Raw genomic sequence first — 12,618 nt, forward strand, 5'->3', positions numbered from 1 at the left:
GCCAAAAATTTTTTTTTAAATTGTAATTATTAGTTGTGCTTTATGATTAATATTGACTACTCAGGCAAGGAAGATCAATAAATTATGTAAATACATTACATCATGGGGCAAAGACATATTTAAAAAAAAGAGTCAGCCAATTTCCAATGTTCAATCTGATCAGGAAACAGGCTCTTATGAGAAAACATATTAGAATACTAGGTGGGAAAATCTAAAAATAAGCTATTATCCAAGTCAAACTTATAATCATCAGTTGACTTTTCAGAGCACATTACAGGGGAAAAAGAACCTTTTACTATAAAATTCTTGTTGCCTAGATAAGAAAATATCCATTATCATAGATTTTGTATTTTATATATTTTTAGTCAGCATTTCCTCTAAATCAATGGAAAACCATAACAATCAATTAACAAGAAGCAAAATCTGGTAAAGCTGTTTTGCAGACCAGTGATTTCTAATATTCTGCCCTTGTATCAAGAGTATGAATAATAAAAATATTCACATTCTTACGTGAACATTGATTTATGTTCCTTCCTTTACTGAAAGCTCCAGAGACAGCTATTAGAAAATGTATTGGTCTGTTCACTTTCTAACTTTTGAATAGCTTCCCTTTGTGCCATTATTCATATCAATACACAAGTTTCAACCACATTGTTTAAAAAAAAGACAATTCACTGTTCTGCTCACTACTAAAATGAGGAGGGTCCCAAAATGGCACCAACACCGGGGTCCTCATGGTAGAATTAAGCTTCCAAAAATAGCTGCCTCCAGTGTCTATGTCTCCAGGGTGAGCTCCAATTGCCTCCTGCCTCTCCAGGAGACTCTCCAAGATCAGCAGGTGGGTCTGACCCAGGCTCCTTTTAAATTACTGCTTCTGCCCTGAGTCCTGGAGCGTGTGAGATTTTGTGTGCACCCTTTAAGAGTGGAATCTGGATTTCCCACAACCCTCTGTCTTTCCCAAAAGTAAGCTCCACTGGCCTTCAAAGCCAAATGTTCTGGGGGTTCATTTTCCTGGTGCAGGAACCCTGGGCTGGGGAGCCCAACATGGGGCTCTGACCTTGGGGGAAACCTCTGAAATTGTAATTATTCTCCCATTTGTGGGTCACCCACGCAGGGCTATGTGTTTTGACTGTAACTCTGACCCTCCTACCCATCTCATTGTGGTTCCTTCTTTATATCTTTAGCTGTAGAAGACCTCTTCTGCTAGATTCTCATCAATAGTTGCTCTGTAAATAGTCATTAATTTTGGTGTGCCCATGAGAGGAGGTGAGCTCAGTGTTTTCCTATTCCACCATCTTGGCCACTCCCCTACATATACTTAATTAACATTACAGTGAAGACACCTGGCAGACACCATCTTAACAAAATAATCAAAATGAACATCACCGATCATGATATTACTTGACATCATGTGCCTCCTAATGAGATGCTCTGAGAAGAGCACAGCATTACTTCTGTGGTATTCCTGCCAAAAATACATAACCTGAATCTAACAATGAGTAAACATCAAACAAACCAAGACTGAGGACTACTCTACAAGGTAACTGGAATGTACTTTGTTTTTAATTGCCAAGGTCATGAAAGAGAAGGAAAGATTGAGGAATGATTCCAAACTAAAGTAATGTAAAGCGACATGACAACCTAATACAACACATGGTCCTAGACTGGATTCATGAATTATAAGAGACATTAATGAGACCAACAGTGAAATGTGAATGAAGTCTGTGGATCAGATGCTAACATTGAGTCAATGTTAACTTCCTGATTTTGATAACTGTACTGTGGTTATGTAGGACAGAATTCTAGTACTTAGGATACAACAAGTAACAGAACACCTTGTTTGCAAATTACTCTCAAAATGGTTAAAAATGTCATAATTGGGGAACTGAGTAAAAGTATACGGGAGCTCTGTGAACTACTTCTGCAACTTTTAAGTGTATTTAAATGTCTAAGTTTTTTTTTAATGGACAGTGTTTTGTTGTAAGCAGTAATATAGTTGCTTTTCTGAAAATCCCCATTGAAGTCAGTTCTGCCATACTAGTGTAGCAATTCATAAACAGTTGTAATATGAACAAATTATCTCATATAACTAAATATCTTACTTACTCTAAAGATAGAAAATACTAATACAGTAGGAGTCAAAAGCAGAATAAATTAACTCTTAAGGCAAATTCATAGATGCATATACCTGCATGCCATAGCAAATTCCAAGAACAGGCTTGCCAATAGTGAATATTGCTGGATCAAACCAGGGAGCATCTTCTGCATACACGGAATTAGGTCCTCCAGAGATGATAATAGCACTGTGGATTTAAGGAAGAGAGTAATGAAGAATCTTTAACTGCTAATTCTTATACAAGTTCTATGCCCTCTCTTGCTTGTACCACTGAGGGAGACTTGATACAGATTCAGAGATTTTGTTATGTTTTCACTATGCTATAGCAGATCCAGATTCTATCAGCCTATTAACAGCCTCTTACACAGCTTAATTTTTTTTGGCCGCAGCATGCGGGATCTTCATTCCCTGACCAGGGATCGAACACGTGCCCCCTGCAGTGGAAGCACAGAGTCTTAACCACTGGATCACCAGGGAAGTCCTCTACACAGCTTACTTATTTTTACTCTACTTTATTGCAATACATGGAAGTTTATCAATTCAACAAACACTTGTTAATAAGTACAAAATTCCAAATATATAAAACCAATGTTTCAATCTATGAAGGTTAGCCTGTATTTGTTTTGTTTCCTCATCAATGGAGGAAGTAAATGAGAATTCTAAAGCGAGATGGTGAAAATACAGGTCTCCTGAGAGGTCAGGAGTGAAGCAGGTCACAGCAGGACAACTGAAGGTATTATGAAGGCCCTGGATCATGCAGGGCAAAATACTCTACAATAAAGAATGGCAGAAAATGTGAAGAATTACCTAACTTTGCCTGTTTAAAACCTGTCCAATATTCCCATCAATTTTACCTGAGACCTAGGAATAAGAGCTAACACGACTTGCCTTATATGCCCTGCTCTCAGAACAGTGGTCAGTATTATCACTTAACTACATTACAATTTATAGAGCATTCCATGGGTTAACTTGGGAATAGAACTATTCATATAAAGAAAGCTGAAAATTGAGGCCTATATTACTCACCTGGCCTCTAATATAGCTAACTTTGATCCTCAGCATTCAATCAAAAACTTTATAGAACACTTTAATGTTATGATTTTTACATAAAAATTCAGATTTCTAGATTTTCTTTAGGGAAAACAAGGGGGAAAATCTGCTAATACTGGACTTTCACCCTTACATGGCCACAAATAACTGGAATCACAGAGAGACTTGCACCTTCAGACTACTCATGCTCTCCAGTTTACACAATACAGGCATACTTATGCCCTTTAATCAATCTAAAGTACCCTCAAACTCATTTTAAGTTTGAGTTTGCAGGAATCCTGATTTATCTATATTTCTAAAGGAAAAATGCATTCCAAGATATAACCAAAATCTACTTACAAACAAAACTGGATTACAATTCACCTTATAATTAGTGTCTGCCTGCCATGCAAAAACATATATAAACTAAAATACTAGACTTTAATACATCCAGAAAAATAATATAAGTCAAATTCATAAAAATTACTCAACAAGTTAATGTTTTTTGTTTTTTGCAGTACGCGGGCCTCTCAGTTTTGGCCTCTCCCATTGCGGAGCACAGGCTCTGGCTGCGCAGGCTCAGCGGTCATGGCTCACGGGCCCAGCCGCTCTGCAGCATGTGGGATCTTCCCAGACCAGGGCACGAACCCGTGTCCCCTGCAATGGCAGGCGGACTCTCACCTACTGTGCCACCAGGGAAGCCCATAATGTATTTTTTTTTAATATTCTAACAATAATTTAAGTAAGCACAAAAGCCGTACTCTTTAAACCTTGTATTGGTAACATGAATTTTGGTATACATTATGTCTGCCAGCTTATCTCTTGCAAAAGAGACTGAAGATAACCTAATCAGATGATGAATGTGACATCTTTAAGATAACAATTTTAAAGGGGAATGGGCTAGCCCTAAGGGTAGATATGCAGCCTAGCCTCTTAAAAATGCATAAGCTAAAACTCTCTAAAACATACTTAATAATCAAAATCTCTAGAATTTCAGTATTTAGTTTGTATTTAGTTTTATAAAGGATAACCACCATGCAACTGCCCAGCATCCCTCATTAATCTGCTAAACAACTCAAGGCTATAAAGATTCTTAATACTATTAAAAAGAAAAGGCAACGGATTTAGTCAAGGATAAAACTCAAGCTGCACTTAAGCCAATTATGAAAATTCTTATCTCAGTAAGTCTTGAGAAGAGCTAATCACTCATTCTGAGTTTTCTATTTCTACCCTGCTATGATTTTGAAACAACTTGCAATTACAAGGCCCACGAAGTCCTAAGGCATTCCAGATACCAATTTTATGTATCAAGCAAATCAAGGTTCTAAAAACAGGTAGGTTAAGATGTCTCTTAAGTCATAAACCTAAAATTTATTCTAGAAAAAGGGTGGTCAAATAACTATCTCAGCAGAAAGGATTATAGTAATGAAAGCCACAGTGCTATAGTTCCTATTCTTCTACAGAGAAAAGAAGCTATAGGCATAAGCAGGACCTAGAAACGGTTGATGATCAGGTAAACAGGTGACAAGAAAAACAATCAGACTTCTATTGCCAATATTGGTTACCCTATTCCAAAACATTTGGTCGATTAGTTTGCTGGGGATTTTTGTGTTTGTTTTGGGTTGGGAGAATGATGGAACTTGGATCTGACAGAGAGCCATTCAGATTTCTTGCAGTTTTTGATTCCCTTAAAACTGGTTCTCACTGGCAAATCAAGACAGTTGAATTAGATAAACTTCTTACTCTAAAATTCTACAGTTTAAAAGAGATACCTGTTTTTAATCTACATCCTAAAACTAGAACAGAGTTAAATGTAGACCTGCTTTTTCTGATTTGCAATTCACTCTATTTCAAAAAGAAGAAACAAAGGATAATGTATACTCATCTGTGAAGTTTTTAAAAGTTAACCATTTGTCTAATGGAAAAACATTATGTTTTTAAGAAAAATTAAACACATTATATTTTGGAAGAAATACAGCATTAAGGCTTAAGAGCTAATTAAGGATATAAACTGCAGTTGCTTGCTTCTGAATAACATTCAATTTAAAAGCAAACATTAATTCCAAGAGAAAAGACACAGCATTAACCAGAAATAGTTGTTAAAGGAAGAAGTTACAAGTCATTTTGACTAGTTTTAAGTGTACAAACTATGGAATTAGCCCTTAAATTAGAAGTCTTCATAATTTAGAAACTAGTTTCCTGGAATAGGAAGCAAAAGAGACTCACTGTACACAGAACTCTCTAATTTAGGTATTGTAGCCATTATACATATATATTCCTTTGAACAAATGCTCTGGGATGAATGAATGAATGAATGACCATAATAGCCAGATCTAAGTCTGATCCAGAAACCCTATGAAACATAAGATGTTCAAACGATAAATTCTTAAAACTATGCAAAGAAAATTAATGTAATCTTTTCCTTTAATTTAAATTCCTTTTAATTCCCAGAGCCATGGGAAATTTCTTGTAAAACCATTCCATGTCTTAGTTTCATTAAGTAATTCAGTGCCCAAAAAAATTAATAAAAAAATATCCTACAATCTAAGCTCAGCCTCCTCAGAAAAACATAAGTTAAAAGTCTACCGGAATCCTTGCTCTTTTACGGCAAATGCTGGTGTTTCCAAGGGGAAGATTTCAGACTGCACAAACAGTTCCCTCACTCTCCGGTCTATGACTTTCCCATACTGAGCACCCGCATCCAGAATGACAACAGCTCCTTCATAGTGGTGGTGGCCATCCTTAAGGTCTCCTCCGGCATTCTCCAGCTGCAAATATTAACACAAATGTCTTAATTATGAGAATTATGAAAATTAGAGCTACTTTTAAAAACTGTGGTCACTGTCAGCTCCAAAAACACACAGAAACTGTTAACTTAGGATTTTGAGTTGCCAATTCAAACACTTCTTAAGATTTTTATACATATCCATACACAGGCATAAATATAAGTTACCATCTACTGACGACATGATATAGTCACTTTATGTTTAATGCATCTTATACACATTATCCAATACTAGGGTAAGCATACAGTCCAGCTGTGCCAAAATAAAGTACTGGTTTATGCCATGCCTGTTATACTGGCATTATTATTAATAGTGCCTCCTTCGAACCTCAAAAGCATCCCAGTTTGGGTAATAAATTATATGATCACCCAATCTAACTGTCACAGCATTCCTATGAGGGACATACTGATGAGGAACTGAAAGTTTCCTCCCAGAGTATATAAGCATACCCAAATTCACTTTATTAGGATTTTTTGTATTACCTGAGGAAAAATATATATGCATCTGACCCATAACACTAAAAGTTTTTAAATGTTTTTTAATCCTATCTCTGACAAGTCTACATTGAAAACACTCTTCTGGAGAGCAATTTGGCAAAACATAAAATTTTAACCGTATGTGCTGAAATATTTATCTGGAGTGTGCTAAAATATTTACCTGGAACTGGCTTCAAAATAATGCAAGGGCAGGTGGGTATGGATGAAACAAGATTGACTATAGGTCAACCACTGAAGTTGGGTGATACATATATTGTGTTCACTTTAGTCTCGATTCTGTTTTTGTTTATTTTACATAAGAAAAAGCTTTAAAATGTGTATGTACCCTGTAAATCCACTTGGAGGAAGCATATACAATATGATCCCATTTTAAAACATTTTGTGTAAAAGTGCAATGTATGTACATGTATGAAAAAGAATGTATAGACAGATATACACCAAAATATTAACAGAGGCAGTATCTGAGTACTAATGGAATTATAGTAGGTGATTTAAAATTTTTCTTTATGCTCTTCAGTATGTTCAAATATTTACAATACACATATTTTTGTAGTTTTTCCCCCTCCAGTTGTAAAATTTGCACACTAAAAAAAATCTTAAGCCAGCCCCTTAGGCATCTGTGTAACACTTTCATCCCTCTTCCCTCTCCATTTAAGTGAATAAATACATGCAGACTGTGACTTCCCTGGTGCTCCAGAGGTTAAGACTCCACGCTCCCAATGCAGGGGGCCCAGGTTCCATCCCTGGTCAGGGAACTAGATACCGCCTACCACAACTAAAAGCCTGCATGCCGCAAACAAAATATCCCACGTGCTGCAACTAAAGATTCCTCACACCACAACAAAAATCCCATGTGCCACAACTAAAACCTGGCGTAGCCAAATAAATAAATACATAAATATTTTTTTAAAAAGTAAATAAAAAGAAATGCAGACTTCACAACACCACTAACACTTCTTCACTGCAGTAATGAAAAAGCAACAATCACAGGCATCTACAGAGGAGGATTTGTGAGAGGATCTCAACCATAGGCCAGAAAGAATTCCTCAGATCACAAAATGAAGGTTTTAATCATAAGAATATCAAGCAATGTAGAATAATCAGATCACAGAAAACAGAAGTTTATAGAATATATTAATGCAAGAAATGCTAAAACTTTCTCCTTTCAGACCTTTACCCTTAGTCTTAGTATACGTATATACATACACATTCCCCTTTAAGGAATTTATCTAAAAGTATTTTAATTTATTTTTTGTAAAGAATAAAGTACTTTTTAAAGACCACTATGTTATTGTGTAAATGTCTCAGATTTAGGTCCATTATCACCTTCAAAATTTTCACCAAATCCAAGTACAACCTGTTTTCTCATATTACAGGCAGAGTTCTCACTTTGCATGATTCTGATACGCAAGAATTTCATGCCATGCTTTATACCAGGGTTTAGTTAACTACGAACAGTCCCCAATATCATGGCTCCAATTTCAGTTAACATACATTAACATATAATAATTACATAAAGTTGCTCGTCAATTCACAAATCATCACATAAATAAGATGAACATCATGATCAATAGCCAATCATGTCCCTTCTCTCAAAGTCTACTGGTGATTAGTCACTGCACAACAAACAGCCAAGAGTGCAATTGTGCTGCCTTCTTGTTGCCCAGTGATAAATCCACATGCCATCTTACACATATGGATAATCAACGAAGATGAAAGTGCACCAAAGAAATTAAAAGTGATATGCTGGAAGTGAATTTCGAATCCAATGTAAATGAATTATGGAAGAAATAGCTGGCTGTGGCAAGGTTGACACTGCTGCAGTATAAGCCCCTCTAGATGTGCAGTCAGAGGAACTTAGTGAAGGCAACTTATCAACATCAATGAGTGGTTGTGATAAAACGGATAACAATGTCCCAGAGGAAGTCACTCTGAGAAAATACTTCAAATTAAAGAAACTCTTGGAGATATTTCATGACATTCAAAGTGCAAAGGATAAAATGTTGAAAGCCATCAAAGCATAGAAAAGATGTGAAGGGAAGCACTGTGTAAAAAACTTATCAAGAGTAGCTTAAAAAGAAATAGGGCTTCCCTGGTGGCGCAGTGGTTGGGAGTCCGCCTGCCAATACAGGGGACGCAGGTTCGTGCCCCAGTCCGGGAAGATCCCACATGCCGCGGAGCGGCTAGGCCTGTGAGCCATGGCCGCTGAGCCTGCGAGTCCGGAGCCTGTGCTCTGCATCAGGAGAGGCCACAACAGTGAGAGGCCCGTGTACCGCAAAAAAAAAAAAATTAAATTAAAAAAATAAAAAGAAATAAAGCACAATTCTCAATGTTTCTAAAGTTTTAAGTGATACTAAATAGTAGTTTCACTACTTCCCTATTCTTTATAATTAACAGTAAGAATATTTCAACAAAAAATTTTAAAACGTCACAACACCATCATAATTTTCCCATTGATTACATGATTGCTTTGCATGGTTTCAGCTTGCAAGTCCATTTTTACGATCATTTTACTATCACACAGTGAGGACTGTCTATTTCTTTAAATCAACCATTTTTTTCTTAAATAAATTAGTTTTAAAAGAAAATTTTATAGTTTTCTTAGCACGTTTTAAAGCTGTTCAATCAAATGACATCAGAGATCACTGAGGAAACACTGAATCCTTGCCTCACTTCTTTCTACCTCAGCTATCAACTTGCCTATCCAGCAAAAGCTTCAACAACTCAGGGAAAAGCAAAAAGGTCACCAGTAATAAAAGCAAAAGTTCCATTCCCTGAAAACCTTACATCTATTTACTCTTACTTCACACAGAGTTGTAAAGTCTGATCATTAGGCTTCCAAACCCTCAAGGGATTAGAAAGAGCACCCTAAAGAGAAAAATAGCTCATTAGTCACACCATTAGTTGAGACAAATGAAATTCAACATCACAAGACAGAAAAACCTATTATATCTATTTATAAAATTGATTTAAAACTAAAGACGAAGGCTATCCCTCTCAGGTGACCTGAAGTCATCATAATAAAGTAAGTAATGTTCATATCTTTTACGATAGCAAGAATGTTAAGTAAAAACTAAACCATATTCAGCACCCTATTTAAGAATAAAGCAAAAGAATCTTGCAGATACTATAAATATGGAAATGGCATCATTTTTGGATCCTCCTGAATCTCCTCATATCACTGACCACCGGATATCAAAACCAGAACCCAAGACATATATCATATAACTAAATGATAAGTTATTCCTCCAAGAACCCCAAAATACAAGCTGGTGGGAATGAACTACCAGAGCCACAATCCCTGTGTTACAGCATCTGTGTGGGAAGCAACCAGGAATCATTAAAGAAAACCAGAGAATTCCACAATGGCCAACAGGTAGTAGCTAAAAGGCACAGGGGCCAATTTAAGAACAGCAGCTGCACTGGGAGGAGGTGTGGCCACTCCAATGGAGCAGAGGCAGCAAGAGAACCTAAGGGTTTAATTCCCCTAAACCTTTGAAACTGACAGGCCAGGACTCCCTTCTGGGTCAGGGCTCACAATAAGGAGCAACTGCTGGGATGAGAATCAAAATTAATAGGATAAGCCTGAACCAAGATGGCGGAGTAGAAGGACACGCTCGCTCTCACTCCCTCTTGTGAGAACACCAGAATCACAATAGGCTGCTGGACAATCATTGACAGGAAGACACTGGAACTCACCAAAAAAGATATCCCACATCCAAAGACAAAGGGGAAGCCACAATGAGACAGTAGAGGGGCACAATCACAGCAAAATCAAATCCCATAACTGCTGGGTGGGTGACTCACAGACTGGAGAACACTTATAGCACAGAAGTCCACACACTGGAATGAAGGTTCTGAGCCCCACGTCAGTCTTCTCAACCTGGTGGTCCAGCAACGGGAGGAGGAATTCCTAGAGAATCAGACGTTGAAGCCTAGTGGGATTTGATTGCAGGACTTTGACAGGACTCGGGGAAACAGAGATTCCACTCCTGGAGGGCACAAACAAAGTAGTGTGCGCATCGGGACACAGGGGAAGGAGCAGTGACCCCATAGGAGACTGAATCAGACCTAACTGCTAGTGTTGGACGGTCTCCTGCAGAGGTGAGGGGTGGCTGTGGCTCAGCATGGGGACAAGGATACTGGCAGCAGAAGTTCTGGAAAGTACTCCTTGGCATGAGCCCTCCCAGAGGCTGCCATTAGCCCCACCAAAGAGCCCAGGTAGGCTCCACTGTCGGGTTGCCTCAGGACAAACAACCAACAGGGAGGGAACCCAGCCCTACCCATCAGCAGTCAAACGGATTATAGTTTTACTGAGCTCTGCCCACCAGAGCACCAGTCAGCTCTACCCACCACCAGTCCCTCCCAACAGGAAACCTGAACAAGCCTCTTAGATAGCCTCATCCACCAGAGGGCAGACAGGAGAAGCAAGAAAAAAAACAATCCTGCAGCCTGTGGAAGGAAAACCACATTCATAGAAAGATAGACAAGATGAAAAGGCAGAGGATTACGTACCAGGTGAAGGAACAAGATAAAAACCCAGAAAAACAACTAAATGAAGTGGAGATAGGCAACCTTCCAGAAAAGGAATTCAAAATAATGATAGTGAAGATGATACAGGACCTCGGAAAAAGAATGGAGGCAAAGACCGAGAGGATGCAAGAAATGTTTAACAAAGACCTAGAAGAATTAAAGAACAAACAGACAGAGATGAACAATACAATAACTGAAATGAAAACTACACTAAAAGGAATCAATAGCAGAATAACTGAGGCAGAAGAACAGATAAGTGACCTGGAAGACAGAATGGTGGAATTCACTGCTGCAGAACAAAGAAAAAAGAATGAAAAGAAATGAAGACAGCCTAAGAGACCTCTGGGATAACATTAAATGCAACAACATTCGCGTAATAGGGGCCCCAGAAGGAGAAGACAGAGAGAAAGGACCCGTGAAAACATTTGAAGAGATTGTAGTTGAAAACTCCCCTAACATAAGAAAAGAAATAGCCACCCAAGTCCAGAAAGCACAGCAAGTCCCAGGCAGGATAAACCCAAGGAGAAACACGCTGAGACACATAGTAATCAAATTGGCAAAAATTAAAGACAAAGAAAAATTATTGAAAGCAGCAATAATTGCTGCTTTTCAATTATTGAAAAACGAAAAATAACATACAAGGGAACTCCCATAATGTTAACAGCTAATTTCTCAGCAGAAACTCTACAAGCCAGAAGGGAGCGTCATGATATACTTAAAGTGATGAAAGGGAAGAACCTACAACCAAGATTACTCTACCCAGTAAGGATCTCATTCAGATTCGATGGAGAAATCAAAAGCTTTACAGAAAAGCAAAGGTTAAGAGAATTCAGCACCACCAAACCAGCTCTACAACAAATGCTAAAGGAACTTCTCTAAGTGGGAAACACAAGAGAAAAAAAGGACCTACAACAACAAACCCAAAACGATTTAAGAAAATGGTCATAGGAACATATGTATCGAAAATGACCTTAAATGTGAATGGATTAAGTGCTCCAACCAAAAGACACAGGCTTGCTGAATGGATACAAAAACAAGATCCATATATATGCTGTCTACAAGAGACCCTCTTCAGACCTAGGGACACATACAGACTGAAAGTGATGGAATGGAAAAAGATATTCCATGCAAATGGAAATCAAAAGAAAGCTGGAGTAGCAACACTCATATCAGATAAAATAGACTTTAAACTAAAGAATGTTACAAGAAACAAGGAAAGACACTACATAATGATCAAGGGATCAATATAACAGAAGATATAACAATTATAAATATATATGCACCCAAAATAGGAGCACAATACATAAGGCAACTGCTAAGAGCTGAAAAAGAGGAAATCGACGGTAATACAATAATAGTGGGGGACTTTAACACCTCACCTACACCAATGGACAGATCATCCAAACAGAAAATTAATAAGGAAACCCAAGCTTTAAATGACACACTAAACCAGATAGATTTAATTAATATTTATAAGACATTCCATCCAAAAACAGCAGATTACACTTTCTTCTCAAGTGCACACAGAACATTCTCCAGGATAGATCACAGCTTGGGTCACAAATCAAGCCTCAGCAAATTTAAGAAAATTGAAAAAATATCAAGCATCTTTTCTAACCACAACGCTATGAGATTAGAAATGAATTACAGGGGAAAA

At 37.7% G+C, this 12,618-nt stretch overlaps 1 protein-coding gene across 2 annotated transcripts in view; it reads right to left on the minus strand.

The window, feature by feature from the left end:
* The window catches only part of GMPS (guanine monophosphate synthase), a 108,840-nt gene that overhangs the window by 56,602 nt on the left and 39,620 nt on the right, over positions 1-12,618 (minus strand). For both annotated transcript variants that reach the window (XM_060011254.1, XM_060011253.1), the window contains 2 exons: positions 5,732-5,913; positions 2,189-2,303 (listed from right to left, as the gene is read on the minus strand). In XM_060011254.1, coding sequence (XP_059867237.1) covers positions 2,189-2,303; positions 5,732-5,913 — 297 coding nt within the window. The remainder of the gene's footprint in view (positions 1-2,188; positions 2,304-5,731; positions 5,914-12,618) is intronic.

This window comes from Delphinus delphis, chromosome 4 (assembly GCF_949987515.2).
Source record: "Delphinus delphis chromosome 4, mDelDel1.2, whole genome shotgun sequence".
Taxonomy (NCBI): Eukaryota; Metazoa; Chordata; class Mammalia; order Artiodactyla; family Delphinidae; genus Delphinus; species Delphinus delphis.